Here is a 24639-nt window from a genome sequence, read left to right as displayed (position 1 = left end):
AATCTCTAAAAATCTCACTAATTTTGATCAGGGTAAAAGAAAATGGACATGGAAAGGTTGTCAGGATATTTTAGAAATTTGGGTATATTTAAAAACAATTAGAGAATGTTTGAAAAATATTTTGATAGTTTCCATTAATTTTGCAAAATATCAACTACCAAAACGGGAAGTACGGGAATAAGTATTTCATCCGAGTCTTACCGATTCTCTTGCCCATTGGACTTATATTAAATACTTTCAAATATGTAAGTCATTGTCAAAAAACTACTCCTACTATTTGACAATTACTTACAATGATTTTTTCTTTTCTTGTCCGTAAAAGATTGATTTTGGACGTTAAAAAATTGAAATAACTTTTTTTACATAGCATGTTATTTAAAGTCTATATTTTCTCTTTTTACCTAAAAGTAAATATAAATTAATTTATAAATAAACCCCTAACTTTTTCTTAATATATGTGAAATTGGCAAAACATCAATCTGTTAGGGACAAAGGGAATAGCAAATATGTCACGGGAAATTCTATGATACGCAACCAGATGGGAATCAACAATTAGGCATGACTATGGGTACTGTTACGGTTTATTAACTATGAGTTACGATTACATACGGTTACAGTTATTCGATGATATGATACAATTGATATTATTTGATAATATGATACAATTGATATTATTTATTTTCAATTGATATGCTTTTTCAGTGTAATCGCATTTCTATATATTATACTATTCATATTAAAAAAAAATTATTAAAATATTTTATTACATCTTCAAAATAGTTACGGTAGAAAAATTAAGATTTAACTATACGGCTAACCAACAGTTTTATATGATTGACGGTAAATTAATGCTTATAATTAATATAAATTTAACTATATATTTACGATCAGCGGTTACGGTTAACCGTTTTATACGGTTACAGTTTAACTTTGATTATGCCTAGAGACAAGATTACTTTATCTCATTGTCTTTTTATATAGTTGTCTTCTTTAGTGATATCAAAAATATCAAACTGCTATACATTCAAATTATGTATGATATACCAAATAAATATTTATTAAACTGTTGAAAATATTTGGATTAGTTTAGGATAACACGTAATATCATTTAACTAAATAATATCTTAATTTTTTTGAATAAATATCATCTGGTCTGAGTATAGGTTTACGTCAAAAATTTCTAATTTTTTAAAAAAATTACGTAAATATAACCCTGCACGTTGTGCAGGTTCGAACCTAGTTTACTCTTGATTTGATGTATTTTTTTTAAAAAACAAAACAATTTTCTCCTTCCAACTATCTTTGAGGCTGTCTTTTTTTTTAAACTGTAAGGTTCTTTTTATTTATTCTTAATTAATGTCCATTCTTTCTAGAAAATCTCATTCCCATATTTCCTAAACATCTTTTTCTTCCGATTTTATCATCTTTAGTTTGTCAACAATTCTATTACCATTTCTACATCTACTGTTACTCATGTTGCTGTGAGGATGAAAGCTATGGACGTTAAATCAGATGTTATTCTGATGGCCATGATTCTTCATCTCACTGTCTGTACTCAGTTGATGTTCATATATTTTACCTTGTCTTACCTTAGTTTATATACACATTTTGCATGTTTTACTAGCTTGTTAGGTCATCATTGAATAGTTTAGGGCTGTTTATGCATTAGAATAGATTTGCATTGCATTGCATTGTTTCTTGCATAAACAGGTGATTTAGGACCCAATGGAGCATGGATAAGTGCTGAGGGAGAGTGAAGCCATCAAGAGAAGCAGACAAAGGAGCTAGAGCAGAAGAGAATCAAGGTCCGGAAGTTCACTCGACCACCACACTCGACCGTGTGCTGAGAGGGACTCGACCGACTGAAAGGAGCAGAAGAAGACCTGACTCGACCATGCACTCGACCGAGCACATGGTCGAGTCAACCGATCTGCCTCTTTATTTTGTCCTGTAGCCATTTTAGGGCTTCCCTACTTTTCTATATATACCCTTTGTACTCTATGGCCGCTGCTGACAAGCCACTTCACAGGGGAAAAATATCAGAAAACCTAGTTTTTACCATTTTTGGGATTTTAGCTTTTAAGTTTACATCATCAGCACTTTTAAGCTTTTTTCTTGAGAATTTCATACCTTGTTGCTTCTATAACTTTTTGGGTATTGAGAATCTAATTTTATTTCTTTGAACAAAGTTGTAGATCTTCATCTTATCTTTCTAATAATGCAAGTTTCATTGATTTCTGGGTTTATGATTTTGTTCATCATGTGTTGTTCATCTGAGTAGTGTGTTAGGATCTTAGGGATGGATTAGGCTGGATGAGAGTTATGGTAGTTTAGACTGATCAAGCTTGATTGTTTAAATATCTCTTCTAGATTAGGCATGCTCTATGATGTTCTTATATCTGAGAGGGTAAGAACAGATCCTAGGTTGCTTAGCATCATACCAATGTTTAAGTTTCTTGATAATACTAATACTAGAGATTACTGTTCCTATCCCAAGAGATTGGTTGTGTAGGAAGGTTTTTGACATGTGATGATCTGAATCTTTATGCCTGCTTTTATATGCAATAGCTAGTGAGAACTAGATCTAGGAGTATCTAAGCTTGATTGTTATTGTCATGAGAATGGATTAACAAGTATTGGAGGGTCATTGTCTAGAGATAGCTCATTGTTGATTGAGGTTTGTTGGTCAGTTTAGATTAGTATAGCTCAAGTCCAGCCCATGAATACATCCCTAGGACATTCTGTGTTTATTGATTTCTCTATTTGGTTACTCTTATCCGCTTTCTGTTTGATTTACTTTCAACCTGCTCTGTTTGATTGTTAAGTTTTGTTTTTGTTCCTCGTAGCTTCCCACTCGACCCAGTACTCGATCGAGCATACGATCGAGTGCCTGCTCGAGTCCGTTTCCAAGTTCTTGCTTTATGTCCTGCATCTTTCTAGGTTCATTCCTGTTTCATTACATATCTTAGTTTCAGTTATTATCTTGCGTTTAAATTGTCATCTTAGTAGTTTTACATTCTGCATTTACATTTCTGTCATCAAACTGTTACACCCAAAACCATTTTCATATTTGGCTTAACTTAGATAATTGTTTACATCTTGACTGCTTGCATCATACTCATTATGGATTGACATCTCTTACACTGCAACTGCATAAGAGTAATTGAAACCTCTTTCATTCCACCTGATCATATATCTTTAGTTTTAGTTTGTGTCTGTTGTCTGATTGCATCATTCATACATTCATAAGTATTCTAAAATCCACAAAAAGATATGTTTCATCAGCTTGGGGACAAATTTGGCCCCCACTATTTATGAATGTATGTGACCTAGCCTAAGGGAAATGGGACTTTAGATGATATCCGAAGTCTTTGCTGAATTCTGCCAGAGGTTGAATTGGTCCTTCCTCATCTTGAAGAATTGTTAGAAATTGTTTGTGTTGGGTACTATGTAGCTTTCAAATTTTACTTCACTGGTTGTAGGTTATACTTCCCTCTTCCTCTGACGCTCGTCATGTACCTTCACCACCTCTAGATAGCGTTCCCGCATATGATTTCTAACATGCACAGATACATTCTCTATACCCTTACATTGGTGAAGGAGGCTCAATTTGTGCTATATGTACTCTGGGTTCAGAAATGTCTAGGACCGTCACCATCGATCCATTCCTTCAAAGGGACTTGATCAACAGTTTGCTGCTGCGAGATGACTATTGGCGGAGAGTCTTGGTCACTTTTTAAACTTAACTCCACCTCCGTTAATGGTCTAGCCAACTTGCTATAATGTAAATGGGCTACCGTTCCAGGTAGAGATTAGGTTCCTAATATGATTCCTGACACCCCGAGATTATTCTTTTATCATCCTCACTTAGGTTTTTCTCCTTTCCCTTTTTCCAGCAACTCAGGTTTGTCCCCCGACGTGGGAAGGTTTTTGTGACTTCTGATAACATCATTATTCTATCCATTTTAGCTATAGTTGTTATATGCATTTAGGAAGAGTTTGACATGATTTCAAAGCTTTAATGTCTACTAACAAGTATTTTAGGTTTCAAGAAGATTTTACAGGTTTTATAGCAAAAAAGTCCAAAATACAAGAAAAATACGTTTTAGGAGAGATTCAGAGCTTTACAGTACAAGCTACTTTTGAAGAACTTCCAGAACTCATATTTTGACATGCTTGGTGTCTATGGAAAGATGGACGAGTCATATTTCTCCTCGAAGTGGAATCAAGTTATTTCGTTTAGCCGTTTGGAAGATAAGCCTGATTTACCAGAACGTATCTTAGCGAGAAGATAAGTTTGAAGCCAAGTGGACTTTAATTACGGCCCGATTATCAATTTTCACGACGGCCCTGTCCAGAGGAGTCACGACGGTGCAGAACCTTCCTTCGCCGCCCCTTGTCATGCACTCAACAAGAAAAGACGTTTTTACTCTTACAAAACTATAACTCTTCAAAATCCTATAAATACTCATTTAAACCTAGGGTTTAGTGTATGTCTTCATTGTGCCTTCAAAGTACCTCGAAACAGCCCCTAGGAGTCAACCAGAAGAGAATCAGCCACGACCAGAGCCCTCTCTTGTTCCTCTCCTCGAATCTTTGAAGATCACCAAACTCTTTAGTTTTCTATTTGCTTTGTTCTAGTTTTCTAGAGGAAGGAGATCCTTACAACTTTGTTTACAACCATTGAAGTAATATCTAAACCCTTTTCTCTATTTATTCTTTTATGTTTATGAGTTTATTTAACCTTGCTTTGATGATTCCCTTAAACATGCTACAGTAGTTTTCAAGTTGGGTTTAAAGGGATAATCAAAGGGGGAGATGATCTTAGTTTAGGTGACAATTTTTAGGGTATGTTAGATTTATATTATGTTTGTTCTATACTTTAATTTTAAATCTTTGCTTAATGCTTTAAGTTAGCCTCATGAACTAACTATGATCTAAAGTGTGTGTGCGTCGCTAAAAACTTGCATATCTGCTTGACCTAGCTTAGATGTGTGTCGTGTCATAGGAAGCACATACCACTTACCTATGGAACTTCATGGATTAGAATCCAACCTGTTTTAAATGCTTTGATCTATGCGTCGTTGCCTGCAATTGTTGAGTAACGGAGTATAGGGATCTTAGACGGTTAGTTTGTGACCTATAAGTTAATGGTTCTTTTGTGTTTTGTAGTCCGAGTCTTAGATATACAAACTACCCATAAACTTTATTAGATAGATAGATCATTGACCCCCTGCAATTCCCCTTGATGCCCAACGCTTTTCTCATTTATTTTACTTGCTTTTATTAACGTTTATTTGCTTACTTATGACCGTGACAACCAAAACCCTCTTTTTTTGTTGAGTCATAGCCTTACATCTCTTTTGACGGATTCTCTAAACAACAACTCTCTCTGTGGAATCGATCCTGAAATATTCCAACTGATTAACTGTCGACTTACAGTTGTCGTGTGATCATTTTAAGGTAAAAGATTAAAGTGACAAAAACCACACACATCAACTTCTACAGGACGGTAGTTGACGGTGACATTAATTGGAACACTTTCACCATGGGCGAGAGGTCATGAATTATGAGAATTCCTTAGAAAGGGAGAGACTCGCATGCAAGAGTCCACTCCTAGAGAATTTAACTCTAGAGGTTTGAGTGTTAATGAGTCAAAAGGTCGTTGAGAAGGCGCTGAACGCAAAAGATAAAGGGATGCAAGAGAGGATCTTTGAGCTCACCAAGAGCCTGAGAGAAATTTTTCCTGAATAAACGAGAACAACCTTCGCAAGACCAGCTTAATCGAGCAATCCTCTCCTCCCTGGACTACAACCACCTCAGGCTCCATTTCGGGCTCTCATTCAGCTCATCAACAAACTGCTCCAGAGAAAGAAGAATCTAGGGAAGAGACCCTTACTAATTTGGTTTGAAAAAGAAAGTTTTAGAGACCCCTTCTACTCATCGTTGTGATAAATAAAGACTTGGGGTAAGCGACGAGGACTCCACCTTGATGCCTTTCCAGATTCATGAGCTACCAAGACATCGAGCTCTCTTGCTCATCGCTCCCAAGAAATAACTTATGCACTGGTTCCTCAAAAAGAGTATGATGAGTGTAGTTCCAGGAGCCAATCAGCTCATTGTCCCGACATGAGCTCCAAACTCGGTTCTCATGTTTCTCTTATAGGTAAGTATATTTTGTTTACTTGATCCATTCTTTGAATACCTCCTTATTTTTGCTTGTTCTTCCTCACCACCAGAGAAAAAGAAAGTTGCGAGATCTTCAGATGTACTCACTTTGGAGAGAAGTTTCTCCCTTTATTCTAATGGAGAAATGAGGCGAAATATTTTCGCCATGCTTCAACCACTTCTCAGGTTTACCCTAGAAAATTTATTTCTTCAATCTCTGAATTTTACTTAAGCCGATGTTTTCTCGTTTTTAGATCACCATGGATTACAATGATATCATCGATTTCTACAAGGATCTTCTTTTCTCTTCTACGCCTGCCAAAGATTTCGAAATTGAAAAAAAGAGGATCGACGAACATGAATTGACAATATGAGACCTTAAGTGGGCTCTGGAGAAAGATTCTGAGAAACTGGAATGAACAATGTTAATGCTTCTTTCTGATGAGCGTCGATGAGAAGTCAACCTCCAGAAAACTAAAGGCTAAGCTCGAGGAATCATCCTCAAAAAACAAGACTCTCATCAAATTTTGTTTACCTTAGCATTTGGGGACTCTTTTTCTCTCCTGAAATCTGAAGCGATGACCCCAAATAACAAAATTATTAAAAGTTAATTTTAATTATTTTTGTCAATTATTATTTTTCCAATTTAATATAAAACTATTTTGATGGGAAAAAACAAGAGAAATATCCTAAAATAACACTAAAATAAGTTTTATGGACAATTATAGCACACATTTCATAAATTTCCAAAAATAGCACTATTTAACACATTTTTTTAAATTTTTTTTTGTTTGGGTTCTCAATTTCACATTTAAGGTATTGTTTTGAGGGATAGGGTTTAATATTTTGAATTTAGGTGTTAATTTTGAAAGATTAATTGGTACTATTTTTAGAATTTTAGAGATGTTGTGCTAAGTTTGGAAAAAAACTTATTTTTGTGCTATTTTTGAGAATCTCCCAAAAAACAACGGAAGATACGCAGATTAAGTAATCAATCTATTAATGTATAAAATTAAGGGAAAATTAGAAATAAAGGAGCTTTTTCCAAACATTTGTCGATTTTAGGATATAAAAGAGGCCAATTATACCCTTAATTATATTTTCAGATAAAATTTGTAGATTTTTAGTCTCCTGAATTTAAGAAAACACCAAAAATTCTCGAAATAATTTTGGGATGAAATCGAGTGGGCCTAATTTGTCATAATGGGTCTCAATTCACTGTCTCGACAAAGTAAGAAAACAATTCAGAGTTAAAAAATTTCCTAAAGGGCTAATCAAGACAAAAACCTTCCGCCGTCTCTCACCATCGTCACCATCTCACCGTCGTGTCTCACCATCGTCACCATCTCACCGTCGTGTCTCACCATTGTCACCATCTCACTGTCGTCTCTCTCCATCTTCACCATCTCACCGTCGTCTCTCTCCATCTTCACCATCTTCCGCCGATTCGATTTCTTCACCGTCTTCCGCCGTCTATCCATTTTCACCGTCTTCCGCCGTCTATCCATTTTCACCGTCTTCTGCCGTCTCTCCATCGGGTTCTTAGTCATTTCGGTGGTCTCCTCTTCACTATCTCAAGGTCAATCCGGTTGAATTTCTCTTCGCCATTTCTCCATGTCGATCACATTAGGTATGTTGATTTTGTGGAATTTTTTTTGCATGTTTAAATTTTGTCCTTGTTTAATCTCGATTTCAACCTAGATTAGTATCCCTTATAAGTAAATTATCAAATTTTCAGTTTGGATTTCTCTTGACCATTTATCCATGTTGATCGAATTTGGGTATGTTTAATTTTGAAATTTTTTTGGCATGTTTAACTTTTATCCTTTTGTAATCTCGATTTCAATCCAGAATTTGTATTATTATAAGTACTATTAACAACGTTTCAATGATTTTCTTAATAATGTGTTAATGATGAGTATGAAGCTCTCGGTTTTCTTATTTTTCACTATTGTATACACTTTAAATTCTTGTCTTGCCTAAAAATGATTAAAATCAAGGTTTTTTGTTCTTAAATCATAATTTTAAGAATCTGTATTGTGACTTTGTTTTTGAAAATTTGACTCTTTCTATCTCAAGAAATCGAGTAATCATCATCTCTTTGTTTGGTACCTTTTTCACTATTGTATTGACTTTGAGTTCTTGTTTTGCATCTAAATGATTAATAATCTAAGTTTTTTTGCTCTTAAATCATAGTTTCAAGAATCTGTATTAATTTTTTTTCGAAATTGAACTTTTTAGGATATAATTTTCTCATGTCTTTCTTGATTTTTGTTATGATTTCAGCGGTGTTGCCTTCTCTCACTGCTTGTTAGCTTGTCACATCTTTGCTTGTTGCATCTAATTCACCACTTAAGAGGTATGTAGAATTCTATTAAAATTCATAGTTTTAAGAATCTGTATTATTTTTTTTTTCAAATTTTGACTCTTTGTATCTCAAGAAATCGAGACAAAGCATCATCTCTTTGTTTGGTACATTTTTTCACTATTGTATTGACTTTAAATTCCTGTTTGGTACCTTTTTTGTTCAACCAAATCATAGTTTTAAGAATCGTAATTATTTTGTTTTTCAAATTTTGACTCTTTTGTATTTAATTTTCTCATGTATTTGTCGATTATTATTATGATTTCAGAGGTGTTTCCTTCTCTCATTGCTTCCTAGCTTGTGGCATCTTCACCTCTTCTTAGGTATGTGATATACCATTTCAAAATTTTTAGAAACCATTTATCATGTCTAAATATCTGATTTGATTTGATTCAGTTGTGGTTAATTCATACTAATTCATATTTGTTTTATTTGGCAGGAATGGAAAAAAGGTATCCTAAGCGGCTTATGGAAGATGGAAGTGAGCCACAAGTTGGACAGATAAATAACTCATTTCGAATGTCTATTTTGAACAAAATCAAGAGCGCATTACCAAAGGAGTATGAGATTGTGAAGGGTGATCCAGTTTTTGCAAGTATTTTTGCATTGTATGAGAATGGTCTTGGGTGCTCAGCTCGGTTAATACACAGCATGATGTGTAGGCAGTTGGTGACTAAGCGAAGACATGAGCTGTGGTTTGTGTTTGGTAAGAAGCCGCTTAGATTCTTGATGCAAGAATTTCATGCAGTTACTAGGCTAAAGTTCGATGATGATTTTAGTGGTGATTCAGAGGAATGGACAGATGATAATGGTTTTTGGAGTAAATTGTCGAAGAGAGATGGTATCATTACCATTCAAAGTTTGATGAAGACCCACCTTGAAGTAGCTCCATCGTGGGGGAAAAATAGAAGATAGGATTCGATTTGTGTATGTTTGTGTAATTGCTGGGTTGGTAGTGGCTAAGGATCAGAAGCAAGAAAGAAACTGAAGAACCCCATAAGTTACATCCTCAATGGTTTCTCATACGCTCTTCAAGTTTGGGTTATGGAAGCCATTCCTGTCATTGGACAACTTATGGGAGAGAAGATTGACAAAGATATTACAGTTGGTCGATGCTCTAATTGGAAAGGTGCTGCAAAAGTTTCCTATGATGAGCTCCTCCTTGTAGAGAAATCAATTTGAAACAAGGTTAGTTGACTCTTTTTATTTTTTAGAATATATTCGAATATGTTGAATTTTTTTTACTAATTAATAAACGAACATGAATGTATGTTGAATTGGTTTTTTTGTTTTGTTTTTGTCAGGATGTTGTATATCCATACATTTTCTCCACCGGAAACTTTGATGTATATGAGTCCATTGGATTTATGAGGAGTGATGAAATTAAAGATTGTGAAGTGGACAACTTTGATGCTTTGATCAGATCTGGCTATGATTTTGGAGATCATATTTGGGAGAGTGTCGAAGGATATGGTGTGGAAGATGAGAAAATTGAGGATGTTGAAGAACAATCTCATACTGTTGGAGGGGATAATGAAGTTTCGGTTGGTATGGAGAGTGGTGAAAAGCAAGCTAACACCCCAGAAGTGTCTAGCTTGAAGAAGAGGAAGAAGAAGCAAGTAGATCATGGAGCAGAGACACGGAAAAGGATGGTGCTATCTCAGCGAGCATCAACTTCACGTTGTTCTTGTGGAGATGAAATGAAGCGGTTTTTTAAGGAATTGATTGACTCTTCTTTCAAGAGCTTCACAGAGACCTTTGAGGAACGATTGCAAACATTGGAGAAAGATGTATCAGATATCAAGGCCTTGATATCCAGACCAGCAGAAGTGGATCCTAGTCCATCACAAGTGAAGCCCAAAACTTTGGTACGTAAGAAATAGCCTTGTTCGATCTAGTTATATTGTAATATTTGTGTGGTCTTTCCCTTTTGTTGTATTCTTGTTTGTATGTGTATGTTGTAAACACAAACTAATACTTTTTAACTTATGTGTTGTAAACTTTAACCAAAGCCTTTTGTAATTTATTTTTTTTGACAGGTTGAACCGTTTGAATTTGATAATCTGTTTACTTAACCTCTTGAGATAGACCTTAATGTAGATACACAAGACTACCTAAAGAACACAATAGGACACTTATCTCAAAAGTCTGTTGTATTCGGATTTGATCCTACACTGAGTCCCCGAGACGCGGGTAAAGATGACCCGGATGCGGTGTTGACTTTCGTTGCTGATGATGTATGGAATGCTTTTGAAGAGTGGAGTAGGCATCTCGAGTATGTTATTAAATAATTTTTCCATACATTTTATTATTTTCCATTTAATTTCTTCCTTTAGTTTTTTAACCTTACTATTGTTTTACGTTTACAGAAAGATTCAACTGGGTCCAACTTCACTTGATCAAGCATTGTTTGAACGAGTCATGATGGGCAACAAATGGCTTGGAAACGAAGTACGTATCAATCTTTTTACAAAACCTTTTTAAAATTTTTAAAGTACATATCAATCTTTGGACAAACCTGATTTTGTTAACATTTAGTTATTACCAGGAAATGGATGCAATGATGTATATATTTCGGGAGCATACATCTTTAGGCCGCCTCGGGTTGGATCGTTTTGGTTTCATGAAAGTTAAGCATGATCGTCAAAAGCGAGTACTTCAAGTTAAGATCGGCAGGATGAACCCACGCTAGGAATAAAATTTTGTTAGGCTATGCCAAAGGTGAATTGCCATCTCATGGAAAGACAGGAAAAAGTTGGGCTGTTGATTTGGACAGAATTTATGCACCGGACTTCATTAACAATAATCATTGGATCTCAGTTTGCATTGACTCCATCCTAAGAACAATTGAAGTCTTTGATTGTAATCAATACCACAACAGAAGACACGTTGAGTCATTCGCACATGTCATCCCTCGTCTTGTGAAGGAGATTCACAAAAAGATTAATGGGAAAGTTCCGTTGTTGAATCCGTACGAGATCATTGAGGTCTGTATGCCACCTAAATTAAACCGCTCAAATTGTGATTGTGGAGTTTATGCCCTGAAGTATAATGAGTGTCACATGCGTAATCTACCTTTTGATTTGAGTGACGATGAAAACATCAAGTATGCTCATTTGAAGTTGGTAGTTGATCTTTGGATAGCAGCAAAGGATCCTGTGCTAGTTAATCGAATGAAAACTTATGAGCCTCTAGTGTATGCTTCTGAGTTTGTAGAACTTGGCTAATTTGTTAGTGTCTTTACACTTTTAGTTTTCAATAGTTGATATTCTATTGAATTTTCTTTATAATGGTTGATCAGTACATAAGGTCTGATTTATTTTTAAATTCCAGAATCGCAACGTAGATACTCATGTATTTTGAAATTCCTTGATGGTGTTATCTTTGAAACAAACAAACAACACAAAAGTTCTTAAACAGTTCAGAAATTCATTGATGGTGTTGCTTTTAAACAACCAGGGTGTTCACAAAAAATAACCAAAACAAATGGTCTTAAGCATAACAACACAATACAGAAACCAAACACATCAGATCATCTTTCCATAAAGCCATGCCATTGAAACTGCCACTACGACGACTACACAAATCCTCTTCTGGATCGATTTCTCCATACTCTCCTTTGCAACTATTAGCTCTTGCCTCATGATCTCAATCATATTCTTTTCCATCTTTTCTACCATCTCCCACACCATCTCCTTTTGGAGCTCCACCTTGTTTGTTACCATTTTCTTTTGATCCTCTAAGAGTTGGTTCTGTTTACTTTCAACCATCCTAATCTCCTCTAGAAGAGCATCATCAACCTAACGGAACATGTGTTTCTCCTTCTTCTCCTAAATTCATTTTTTTGATAACAATATTTAATAAATTTCAGCTATTATAATGAATAAGGGGAGATAAATGTAGATTACCTTCACACCTACAACACATCTAAAAAATCTACGATAGGGATTCTCATCAGTCTTTGAGGTGTAGGTCGTAATCTCTCCACCACACCAGCACCTACTCGGAACTCCACCCTGAGAACTTCTCTCCGAAGATAGCCCAGACGAACCAGCCGAAGATAGTTGGCTCATTGGTCCACTCAGTTGAAACGAAACAAAAGAATGAAGAAGAAGAGACTATCACGAAGAACAGGAAGAGAGTATCGGAGAAGAATAACCCTAAATCTCCCAATATTAAAACTAAAATCGTGTATTAACTTGATTTAAACCGGGTAGCATTTTGGTTTATTTTGGTTAGTTAGAGCATTTAATTTTGGTTTATTTTGGTTAATTAGAACATTTAAATAGTCAATAAAAGAGGAAGAAAATCGAAGACGAAAAAAATGAAGAAATAAGCTCTAAAATCACATTAAACCAAAGAGATTGTCAATAAAACAGGAAGAAAATCGAAGAAAAAAAAAATAGAAGTGATCAACGTAAACAACGTTTTTGTTTGTCTTTGCGTGATTATGAAGTAACACCAACTACCTGAAAACAAAAAGAGTACCGTAAATATAAATGAAATCCACTAAAAATTCAAGAACATGAATCTTAAGTTGATGCACAAACCATTGTTATATGACGATATCACATGTAGTTCTGTTATGCCCTTCTTCGCCACAGCGCCTACACTTATTTCTTTTTGACCCTTGTGAGTTTTGTGATGATTTTATCTTGTCTTCAGCGGATTCATATATTTTTTGTCTTCACCGTCCAGGATGTCTTCTTGTTTCAGGTGATCGAACTTTTGCATCTTCAACATGTTGTGGGACTCGCCATTCTTCTTCAGGAACACCTATTTGATTAATAGTTTCCTCATATTGCGATCTCCATGCGGTAGTGGTATACACATCATCAACATAAATCCTTACCAATATCAAAAGCTCCTTTTATAGCATGTCTACAAGGGAGTTTTCCTATGCTGAACTTTGCACATGAACAATTCCTTCTTTCTAAGTCAACAATGTAGTCTACTCCATTACCTTTAACCTGCAACATGGATCTGCTCATCGGATAACCGTTCATGAATTTACCTTTGTCTATTCTTCTTGAAATCTTTTTCTCCACCTCAATAGTTAAAAGGATCTTTTTGCTTTGCACTTAACTCTCTACTCTCATAAAACCAGCGTGTCATCATTTCTCTGATGCTGTCTTACAAAGGAATTATTGGATACTCTCTGGGTGACCTCAAAGCTGCATTGATTGACTCAGCCGCATTGTTGGTGTTAATGTCATATCTATAACCCAGAAAATGACAGCGAGCCCATTTTATCACATCGGCTTCCTCTAGATAACTTCCAATAGCAGGACTAATATTGTTAATTCGGGCAAACTCTTTCTCAAACTCAAAAACTCTATAAATTAACACCTAATTAATTTAAAATCCTTTCTTTGGCCCAATTTTAGATTAGAAGATTTAGCTTGTATGAATCGCTATTGGTTTAATACTACTAACGGAAATCGTTTCATTATGATAAGAATACGCATGTATACGCGATTTCCGATTCATTAATGATAGAGACTTTTTACTATATATAATAAGTTACGGTATCTAAAAACAACTATATGCACAAATAGGAGAGATTCTTTTAAATTCCATCTTTATACATGAGATTAATTTAATTAATCACATAGATACCAATTAGAGCGGATCCATAAAATAATTAATAGAATCCTCCTTTTTGAGATCTAAATTTATATTTTTTATAATTATAATATAAAATGAAGAATTAAGAAGTAAATAATTAAATTCAGATCCTTGTACAAAAAAACTACCATTATTATTACTGATCAGTAAAATTCATATCTTTCAATTCATATTAAAAGGGGAAGGATTTCTTTGTATGATAAAAAATACATTCATTTCATTTGAAGAACAAAAAGAAGAAAGCAGGGGATCCGTTGAATTTCAAGTATTTAGTTTCACTAATAAGATACGAAGACTTACTGCACATTTGGAATTGCACAGAAAAGATTATTTATCTCAGAGGGGTCTACGAAAAATTCTGGGAAAACGTCAACGACTGCTGGCTTATTTGTCAAAAAAAAATAGAGTACGTTATAAAGAATTAATTAATCAGTTGAATATTCGGGAATTAAAAACTCGTTAAATTCCAAAATTGTGAATTAGTGAATTTTTTAGATCTTCAATTTTTTGAAAAACTTCTTTATTCAGCAATCTAATTTATGCCAGAACGAATCAAGGAAAAACTTATGAAGAGACCAGTTACATGAAAAGATCTTATGATAGTCAATATGGGATCTCACCACCCATCCATGCATGGTGTTCTTCGCTTAATTGTTACTCTAGATAGTGAGGATGTTGTTGACTGTGAACCCATATTAGGTTATTTACACAGAGGAATGGAAAAAATTGCAGAAAACCGAGCAATTATACAATATTTACCTTATGTAACGCGATGGGATTATTTAGCTACTATGTTTACAGAAGCAATAACAGTAAATGGACCAGAACAATTGGGAAATATTCAAGTTCCTAAAAGGGCCAGCTATATCAGAGTAATTATGCTGGAATTGAGTCGTATAGCTTCTCATCTGTTATGGCTCGGCCCTTTTATGGCAGATATTGGTGCACAAACTCCCTTTTTCTATATTTTCAGAGAACGAGAATTTGTATATGATCTATTCGAAGCTGTCACCGGTATGAGAATGATGCATAATTTTTTTCGTATTGGAGGAATAGCGGCCGATTTACCTTATGGTTGGATAGATAAATGCTTGGATTTTTGTGATTATTTTTTAACAGAGGTTGTTGAATATCAAAAACTAATTACACGAAATCCTATTTTTTTAGAACGGGTTGAAGGGGTTGGGATTGTTGGTGGGGAAGAAGCAATAAATTGGGGTTTATCCGGACCAATGCTACGCGCATCCGGAATACCATGGGATCTTCGTAAAGTTGATCGTTATGAGTCTTACGATGAATTTGAATGGGAAATTCAGTGGCAAAAACAAGGAGATTCATTAGCTCGTTATTTAGTACGACTTAGCGAAATGACAGAATCCATAAAAATTATTCAACAGGCTCTGGAAGGACTTCCAAGGGGTCCCTATGAAAATTTAGAAAGCAGGGGCTTTGATAGAAAAAGGAATCCATAATGGAATGATTTTGAATATCGATTCATTAGTAAAAAACCTTCTCCTACTTTTGAATTATCGAAACAAGAACTTTATGTAAGAGTTGAAGCTCCAAAAGGGGAGTTGGGAATTTTTCTCACAGGAGATCAAAGCGGTTTTCCTTGGAGATGGAAAATCCGACCACCGGGTTTTATTAATTTGCAAATTCTTCCTGAACTAGTTAAAAGAATGAAATTGGCTGATATTATGACGATACTCGGTAGCATAAATATAATTATGGGAGAAGTTGATCGTTAAAATGATAATTTATGCAACAGCAGTCCAAACTATAAATTCTTTTGTTAAATTGGAATCTTTAAAAGAGGTCTATGGACTCATATGGATATTTGTCCCTATATTTTCTCTTATATTGGGAATCATAACAGGTGTACTAGTAATTGTGTGGTTAGAAAGAGAAATATCTGCAGGGATACAACAACGTATTGGACCTGAATACGCAGGCCCGTTGGGAATTCTTCAAGCTCTAGCCGATGGGACAAAAATACTTTTCAAAGAAAATCTTCGTCCATCTAGAGGAAATACTCCTTTATTTAGTATTGGACCATCTATAGCAGTTATCTCAATTTTACTAAGTTACTCAGTAATTCCCTTTAGTAATCACCTTGTTTTAGCGGACCTCAATATCAGTATTTTTTTATGGATTGCCATCTCAAGTATTGCTCCTATTGGACTTCTTATGTCAGGATATGGATCAAATAATAAATATTCTTTTTTAGGTGGTCTGCGAGCTGCTGCCCAATCGATTAGTTATGAAATACCATTAACTCTATGTGTTTTATCAATATCTCTACGTGCGATTCGTTGAAACATAAACGTTTATTTTTACTATTCCGTTTCTTTATTTTTACTATTCCGTTTCTTCTAGACGAATAAGTTAAACAACAGAATAGATATATTTATCGTTCGAATTAATAAAAGGAATTTGATAGTTATATATGAGTGAAAAAAAAACTGCTCAGAAATTTGCAGTAAAAAGAAAAATTGAGTCTCATTTCCTATGTACAAAGGTTAAACGAAAATAAACATAAGTGTAAGAATCACTTTACCCCAAGGTTGGTTGATTAGTCATCCTGGCTTGAAGCGGGTTAAATATATTAACCGGACGACGTTTTCACTATCAGTTATATAGATTAACATATATATATTACAAAGTGAGCGGCAATTAGGTAAAAGTTAGTGGATGGTTAGATACACAAAAATACACAAAGAATTTGTAATAGAGATTAACCAAATTGAAAAGGATATTTATGCATAACATAAGATAAAAAAAAAAAAAAAGGTTAATTGGGGCTTGAAATTAGTAGAAATGATCAGACAGTACTCCCCAAGATTCTGATTCACAGTATGCTCCTATCCACTGACAAATGTAATGACTATCAGAAACGAAATAATCCTTTATTTTTTATAAGTCCACCAACTTTTTTCTAAAAAAGAAAGAAGAATAGGAACGAAACAAGGATATTGTTTTCATATATTTCGAAAATAAAATCGAATTTCTGTTATGAATAATAAACTACTAGGAGGTCTAATTATTTTTCGTAATTGAAAACCACGATGGACTGAAATACCTTTTTTTTATTTTTACAAGGAGTATTTTATTAAAGAGTTAAGTTATTACTCAATAAATAGAAATTCAAATTTGTAAAGGATGAGATGAATTCCGAAGCGCTTTTTTGATTCTTAGAATTTGAGCAGACAGAATTCCATTGGTATAATTCGGGACCCCAGATATATTTAATTCGTTTTAGAACACATCATATCCACTAAATGAGACTATAATCTGGTCCTTAGATTTATTTACGGCCCCCGAAGAGCCGTATGAGGCGAAGACCTCATGTACGGTTCTGTAATAGCGGTGAAAATAGTAATGTTATCGCCGACTAGGATTATCTAACAGTTTAAGTACAGTTGATATAGTTGAGGCACAATCAAAATATGGTTTTTGGGGATGGAATTTGTGGCGTCAACCTATAGGTTTTATCATTTTTCTAATTTCTTCCCTAGCAGAATGCGAGAGGTTACCGTTTGATTTACCAGAACCGGAAGAAGAATTAATAGCAGGTTATCAAACTGAATATTCAGGTATCAAATTTGGTTTATTTTACGTTGCTTCTTATCTAAATCTATTAATTTCCTCATTATTTGTAACAGTTCTATACTTAGGCGGTTGAAATATTTCTATTCCGTATATATCTATTCTGGAACTATTTCAAAGGGATCAAATTTTTGGAACAACAATTGGTATCTTTATTACATTAGCTAAAACTTATTTGTTCTTGTTCATTTCTATCGCAACAAGATGGACTTTACCTAGACTAAGAATGGATCAACTATTAAATCTTGGATGGAAATTTCTTTTACCTATTTCCCTTGGTAATCTATTATTAACAACTTCTTTCCAACTCTTTTCGCTCTAAATTGAAAACGAATCCAATATATTCATTATTTTTTTAAACAAGAGAAAGAAACAAAGATAAAATTATTCAGAGATAATTACAATATGCTTCCTATGATAACCGGGTTCATGAATTATGGTCAACAAAACCTACGAGCTGCAAGGTATATTGGTCAAGGTTTCATGATTACCTTATCCCACACAAATCGTTTACCTGTAACTATTCAATATCCCTATGAAAAATTAATAACATCAGAACGTTTCCGCGGTCGAATCCATTTTGAATTTGATAAATGCATTGCTTGTGAAATATGTGTTCGAGTATGTCCTATAGATTTGCCTGTTGTTGATTGGAAATTGGAAACTAATATTCGAAAAAAACGATTGCTTAATTACAGTATTGATTTTGGAATTTGTATATTTTGTGGTAATTGTGTTGACTATTGTCCAACAAATTGTTTGTCAATGACTGAAGAATATGAATTTTCCACTTATGATCGTCACGAATTGAATTATAATCAAATAGCTTTGGGTCGTTTACCAGCGACACCTCTGCCCTTATTATATGTTATCACATTACTAATCAAGTGGTGGATGCAAATACCATGTTTAGCCAATGGGTAGATGTTTCCAATTGATTTAGCAATCGATGTATGTCTGTCTGACACAAATGATAAACCTTCTTCATCAGCTATAACCATCTTAAGTTGCATAAAAAAGCACTCCCATGAACAATCATTCTTATAATCAGCAATTCCAAATGCGATTGGATACAAATTGGAGTTACTCTACAGCTGTAACAACTAGTAGAACTCCTTTGTATTTATTCTTCAAAAATGTTCCATCAACTACTATCACTTTCCACATTGCCTTGTAGAACACTCTTCTTGATTGACCAAATGAAATAAATAGATATTTGAATCTACCATCAAAGTCAATTTCGTAATTTGTGAACGTACCAGGATTCGCTTCTTGTGGCATGTGCAAGTATTTTGGTATCTTAGCATAACTTTTCTCAAGAATTCCCCTAACTTCGTTAACTGCATACTCCCGAGACTTCCAAGCTTGGTGATATGTTAGCTTGCAGCCGTACCTTGAACGAATAATATTAATTATATCAATCGGTTTAGGACCTTCCTTCACACCCTCATAGCTTTGCTTAATGAGATGTCCAATTGTTCTTGCAGATGGAGTCCTACAAAATGATTTTTTTTTTGAACGAGAACATTTATGATTACCCACAAACTTGTTTATTTTGAAATATGTAGACGCTTGTAAACACTCAGCCTGAAGCCTCCAATTACAAGCACTATCAATGCAGCGTATACACCACCATCTCTTATCAGATTTTGTAATCTTGTAGTCGCAGTTATATTTCATTACATACATTGTCCATAGTAGCATGTAAAGCTTCCTTACTGCTAAAATATTCGCCCTTCTTTACCATTGAATCTTCCAACTTTGAACCATCAGCATCACCAAGATTAGCATCAATAGGCTTTTATAATACAACATCAGTTGGCTTAAGTGAATTCCTTAAAATAATAGCTACTGATTTTCCCAGATCAACTCCCACATCATCACCATCACTTGTATCATGTGGGTCCTTATTCAGATGGAACTGGACTTTACTCTTATCATCATCAACTATTCCTTTGAACGTAACACACAACCAAATCATGTTTTTTCTTTTCATATATGCAAGAAAATTTTTCATTCCTCTATCATTTGTCAATACAACGGGAGGAGAATCAACTCTAACCTTTGTGGGTAAATAACTGAATTCCACATCAAACATACTTTGCTCTATTTCATAGTCTTCTGAAACCATCACCTTCAACTCTTCAAGAGACGTAGTGGGTTGCAAAGTCAGTAATCTCGCACGTTTTTCTTCATCATCAATAAATCTCCACTCCTTGTTGGGATCCAGTGTCCATACACCACAAGTAATGTAGATTTGCATCATAAACAATTATGTGAAAATTTCGTGGGAGGTGGAAGAGATGGTAAACAACCGATCACGATATCATAAGTAAAGTCGAATGTCAATTTTTCCTGTTTTTATGTTTCTTCTAAACAATTTAGAATACCCATTATAAAATATATTAGAACATATCTAAACAATGAATACAGAATCGTAACCATAAATAACGATTATTCAAAAAATATTCACTTTCCTTATTTACTTTAATTTCTTTCTATAATAGAGTATTCTAAGTTTTACAGATTATAAATTCTAAAATGTTTATGGTATATCTTCTACTTCTTTTAGTATACATGGTAAAACGTAGAAAATATATTCTGAATTGATATAGAATGAAGAAAAATGTAGAATACATATTATTAATTTGGTAGAACATACAAAATTCAGTTTCTGAAGTTTTTTGAACAAATTTTCCCTCTAAATTTCGTAGAACATGTACAAACTGTAGAATAAATAATCTAAATGTTTCAGAACTTGAAAAATCGTAGAAAGTCTTTTCTGAACAATTTAGACCAGAAATCATCAATTTATAAACTGATTTTTGACACTCAAAACATTTTTTTAAAAAAAAAAATTTGCACAATTGTATACTAACATGAGTTTACTATTTGTTTTTGTGTTTAAACTCCTAAAAATTTCACTAGATCTATTAGCAGGGGTATTTTTGTCACAATTAACAATTTTAAGAAAAAGGGTATATGGCCAAATGTTTGGAAAAAAAATCCTTTGTTTCTAATTTTCGCTAAAATTAAATCATAGAATTCGTTACTTACATTAAAATTGTAAGAACTCATCCTCACTCTACACAGATTTTATATAAATAAAGAAACACGTTGAGTGAACAAATACAAAGAAAAAAGGTTTATAGGCCCATCTAGGATCATTTGTTGGGCCTAACTTGTACACCTCACGTACCGAAATTTTAAAATATTCAAATTAGATTAAACAAATAAAAACAGATTCTAATATGTAAAATAAAGTGAAAATTAAAATGTTTTTTTTTTTTTTTTTTTTTGATTATTGTGTTCTAAGGAGAGGAAAAAAAGGCTCTTCTGTTACTTCATACGTTTCGTTCCCAAAATTTTTACACACACAGAACAGAAGAACCAATTTTACAATTTTTTTTTCTCGCCTCCCTTCTTCGACCACTCGCAAAAACCCTAATTTCATCATTTTCCTTTCTGATTCGGAATATTTTCTCTGCAAGTTTCCATCTTAATCCATCCTTCTTCTATCGCGCTTTAGGAAGCTTGGCGTCTTCTCTCGTTGTGGGTTATCAAACAAAAAAAAAAAAAGGCCATTTCTTTCGATTGAGCGATTGAATCTACGAGGCGAACAATCTCTTTCTAGGTTAGGGTTTTGGTGTGTTCTGTATCTTTATCTATCTCGTCCTTACATACCCTTGTGGGGGGTTTTTTGTGCCCTCGTCGTCGTTTCTGGTTTTTGGGGAAATTTTTTCTGATGTTGGTTTGAGCGCGGAGTTTGATGGTTTTGTTGAACCCTAGGTAGAGATTTTGGGCTGATTAATATTGGCACTGGTGATTAGATTTTGAGATTGTAAGCCTAGGTGTTAGGGTTTCATCACTTGAATTGTGGCTTGTGGCATTTGGACAGAGCTCTGTGGGGTTTGTCCCTTGGTGTTCCCTAGTTTGTAGCTAAATTGTCTTCTAATGGAAGTGTAGAAGGTGTTGTCATCTTGGAGAAACAAGCTATTTGGATTTGTGCATTAGAGTTTTTAAGGAGCCTAGGGATTGGATTTTGGATTCCTCTCCTGCCCTTTGCCGTGGTAGGATTTTTTTAGATGCTAGAGAAAGCTAGGATACGTTAGGACTTTGCTGAATTTTGTAAGAGGAGCTTTCTCTATTCTAGTTGAGGGGTGAAGGTCAGAGGAAGTGTATGTTCTCTCTTTTATCTGATGAGGTACAGCTTTTCTAATGGACAAAGGTGAACAGTCTTTAGCTCCCGAATGGTTGAGAAGTTCAGGGCATGCTTCTGGTGGTGGGAGTTCAAACCACCTCCTTGTATCATCTTCTTCTCATTCAGGTAGGTTCCTGTCATTAATAGTTTGTTATATTTTGGTTTCCCTTGTTGATCCTAGCCTCCTTAGTCGCTATCACGTGATTTTAACTGTTTTCTTCGTATCTTGTTTTTGTTTTGTGTAGATTCTGCATCTTTACAACATAATATCAGGAATAGGAATTCTAGGAGCAAAAGTGACGTTGATTCAATTCATTCTCCTTTTCTGGATCGATCTTCTTCTACTAATTCAAGGAGAGGCTCTAGTAATGGGTCTGCAAAGCATGCATATAGTAGTTTCAACTTTAATAGGAGTCAAAGGGATAAGGACCGCAGCAGGGAGAAGGATAGGGTAAGCTATGTAGATCCTTGGGACCTTGACACTGCTATCCCTATTAGAACTATCCTGACTGGTAGGGATCCGGATCCATTGAGACGATCACATTCAATGGTGACAAGGAAACAGGGCGATCACTTATCTCGAGGATTAACTGTGGGTTTGAAAAATGGTGGCAGTAGTAATAGTTACAATGGTAATGGAATACGTTCTGGATCTAGCATTGGGAATAGCTTTCAGAGAGCTGGGTTTGATAAGGATTTTCCTTCGCTTGGTGCTGAGGAGAAGCAAGGTGGGCAAGATGTTGTACGAGTCTCATCTCCTGGTTTAAGTTCAGCTGTTCAAAACTTGCCAGTTGGTAACTCAGCTTTGATTGGTGGGGAAGGTTGGACGTCGGCTCTGGCAGAGGTTCCCAATGTCATTGAAAAGGCTTGTGCTGGGTCATTAACGTCGCCAAAAGCTAATGCTGTTAGCACGGGAGCTTTATCTGGACCGAGTGGTCTTAACATGGCTGAAGCATTGGTGCAAGTTCCAGCAAGAACTCACACCCCTCCCCAGGTATGATTTGCATCATCTTTGTGTAACTTTATTGTACACTTGCCTCTCTGGTTGTCTAAGATTATAACCATTGATTTCAGGGTTCTGTGAAGACACAAAGACTCGAGGACTTGGCAATCAAGCAGTCAAGGCAATTGATACCGGTTGTGCCTTCAGCACCAAAATGCTCGGTAAGTACTTACCTTAGTCAGTCTTATTATTCCTCAATTATTTTAGTGCTATAATCGGATATCTGTTATATTTGATTTGTCAGAGTCTGAGTTCTTCTGATAAATCCAAGACAAAGCAAGTGATTCGAGCTGGTGAAACTTGTCTTGCTCCTTTAAGAAATGCCCAACAACAGCCCTCTGTTCTACTTGGGAATTTACAGTCTAATCCCAGTGGTCAAATCAAATCTGAGAAGAAGCTGTTGGTTCTCAAACCAGCTAGGGAAAACGGTGTCAGTGCTGTTAAAGAATCTGGAAGTCCTAGTGCTAATACAAACAGTCGAGCCGCCTCTAGCCAGCTGATGTCCAATGCCCAACCAACACAATCTGCTCCTGTCAGAAGTACAAACAGCCCGAAGGAGCTCAAGGGAGCTAGTGCCTTCTCCATGATATCTGGCCAAACTATTGAAAAGAAATCTTCTGCTGCTCAAACTCAGAGCAGAAGTGCATTTTACAGTGCTCTGAAGCAGAAAACTGTATCAACAAGCATCTCCACTGATCCTGTTAACTCTTCAACCAGCATTTCTTCTTCTGTTGAGGGAAAAGTCAACAGCTCAAAGGATCTTGTAGCTAGTGACCCTTCAAGTCCACAGGCAGCAAGTGGCCTCGAAGTGACTGAAAGAGTCCAGGTAGCCTCTCATACGAGTGGCTTTGAAGCAGCAGACACTCCAGATGAGAAAGAAGCAGAGTTCCTTAGATCGCTCGGCTGGGATGAAAACAGTGGCGAAGTTGCACTCACAAAGGAGGAGATAGAAGCCTTCGTTGAACGGGTAAAAACACTTAACAAGACTAAACAATCCCGCTGTCTCTCTCAGAATATTGGAACCTAAAAGAGGAATAATTGTTTATGTTCTTTCTTTTGTTCAAACAGTACAATAAGCTAAGGCCGTCACTTCCGCAGAGACTGCCCATGATACAAGAGGCAAGAGAGGATGTAGCTTAAAACTCCTGAACCCAACTTTACTAAACTGAAGAAAGTACTGGTTTTTGGAAGATAGTTTCTAATTTTTTTTTTTTTATATATTCTTCTTCTGTTGGTCTTTTTGTTCTTGAGAAAAGCTTAGCTACTAGTATGGAAGAGGAGAAAGGCAGGGAGGGTTTTTGTTTGTTTGTTTTGATGGTTTGCAAATAGTGCAAATAAGCTGATGAGGCTTGAGTTGCCATATGAGTGTACTGCTCTATCCCAAATGGTTTTTTATCAACACAAATCATTCGATAAATCAAACACAAAGCTTTTTTTTTTATTTTTTTTGTCATCTGGTTTTATTTCACCTAAACTAAGTCCAAACAAGGGAAGCTTAATCTGGCAGGAAACATACCTCCGGAAACTAGAAAGAGTAGAAGAACATAAACAAAAGTCAAGGGAATGAGAGAAGGATCAAAGATCAAAAACTGTCTAACTGAAACTGAGCGAATTCCACTAAGCTTTTCCAAAGAACCTGTTAGCGCCGGAGAATACCCAGAAGACCGG

The 24639-nt window shown here is 35.2% G+C and overlaps 2 protein-coding genes across 2 annotated transcripts; both read left to right on the top strand.

The window, feature by feature from the left end:
• The first annotated feature begins 15910 nt into the window (after positions 1–15910).
• LOC147947060 (NAD(P)H-quinone oxidoreductase subunit 1, chloroplastic) lies at positions 15911–18151 on the top strand. The gene is made up of 2 exons (XM_087506450.1): positions 15911–16463; positions 17557–18151. The coding sequence occupies exons 1-2, from the start codon at positions 15911–15913 to the stop codon at positions 17841–17843; spliced, it is 840 nt and encodes a 279-aa protein (XP_087362576.1). The 3' UTR covers positions 17844–18151.
• A 2869-nt stretch (positions 18152–21020) lies between these two features.
• LOC104777512 (uncharacterized) lies at positions 21021–24412 on the top strand. The gene is made up of 5 exons (XM_010501785.3): positions 21021–22094; positions 22214–22962; positions 23043–23132; positions 23216–23938; positions 24040–24412. The coding sequence occupies exons 1-5, from the start codon at positions 21986–21988 to the stop codon at positions 24109–24111; spliced, it is 1743 nt and encodes a 580-aa protein (XP_010500087.2). The 5' UTR covers positions 21021–21985; the 3' UTR covers positions 24112–24412.
• Positions 24413–24639: the final 227 nt, after the last annotated feature.

The sequence above is a fragment of the Camelina sativa genome, chromosome 3 (assembly GCF_030686135.1).
Source record: "Camelina sativa cultivar CO46 ecotype springtype chromosome 3, ASM3068613v1".
Taxonomy (NCBI): Eukaryota; Viridiplantae; Streptophyta; class Magnoliopsida; order Brassicales; family Brassicaceae; genus Camelina; species Camelina sativa.
The sequence above is the reverse complement of the archived record's forward strand: the minus strand, read 5'-3'. Positions and strand labels throughout refer to the sequence as shown.

Excerpts from the sequence above, each read along its gene's own strand:
- LOC147947060 (XM_087506450.1), top strand. The coding sequence starts at position 15,911 with ATGATAATTTATGCAACAGCAGTCCAAACTATAAATTCTTTTGTTAAA. Across the intron at positions 16,464-17,556 it reads TGTTTTATCAATATCTCTAC|GATTATCTAACAGTTTAAGT; the intron begins GTGCGATTCGTT and ends ATCGCCGACTAG.
- LOC104777512 (XM_010501785.3), top strand. The coding sequence starts at position 21,986 with ATGGACAAAGGTGAACAGTCTTTAGCTCCCGAATGGTTGAGAAGTTCA. Across the intron at positions 23,133-23,215 it reads CTTCAGCACCAAAATGCTCG|AGTCTGAGTTCTTCTGATAA; the intron begins GTAAGTACTTAC and ends TTGATTTGTCAG. Across the intron at positions 23,939-24,039 it reads TAGAAGCCTTCGTTGAACGG|TACAATAAGCTAAGGCCGTC; the intron begins GTAAAAACACTT and ends TTGTTCAAACAG.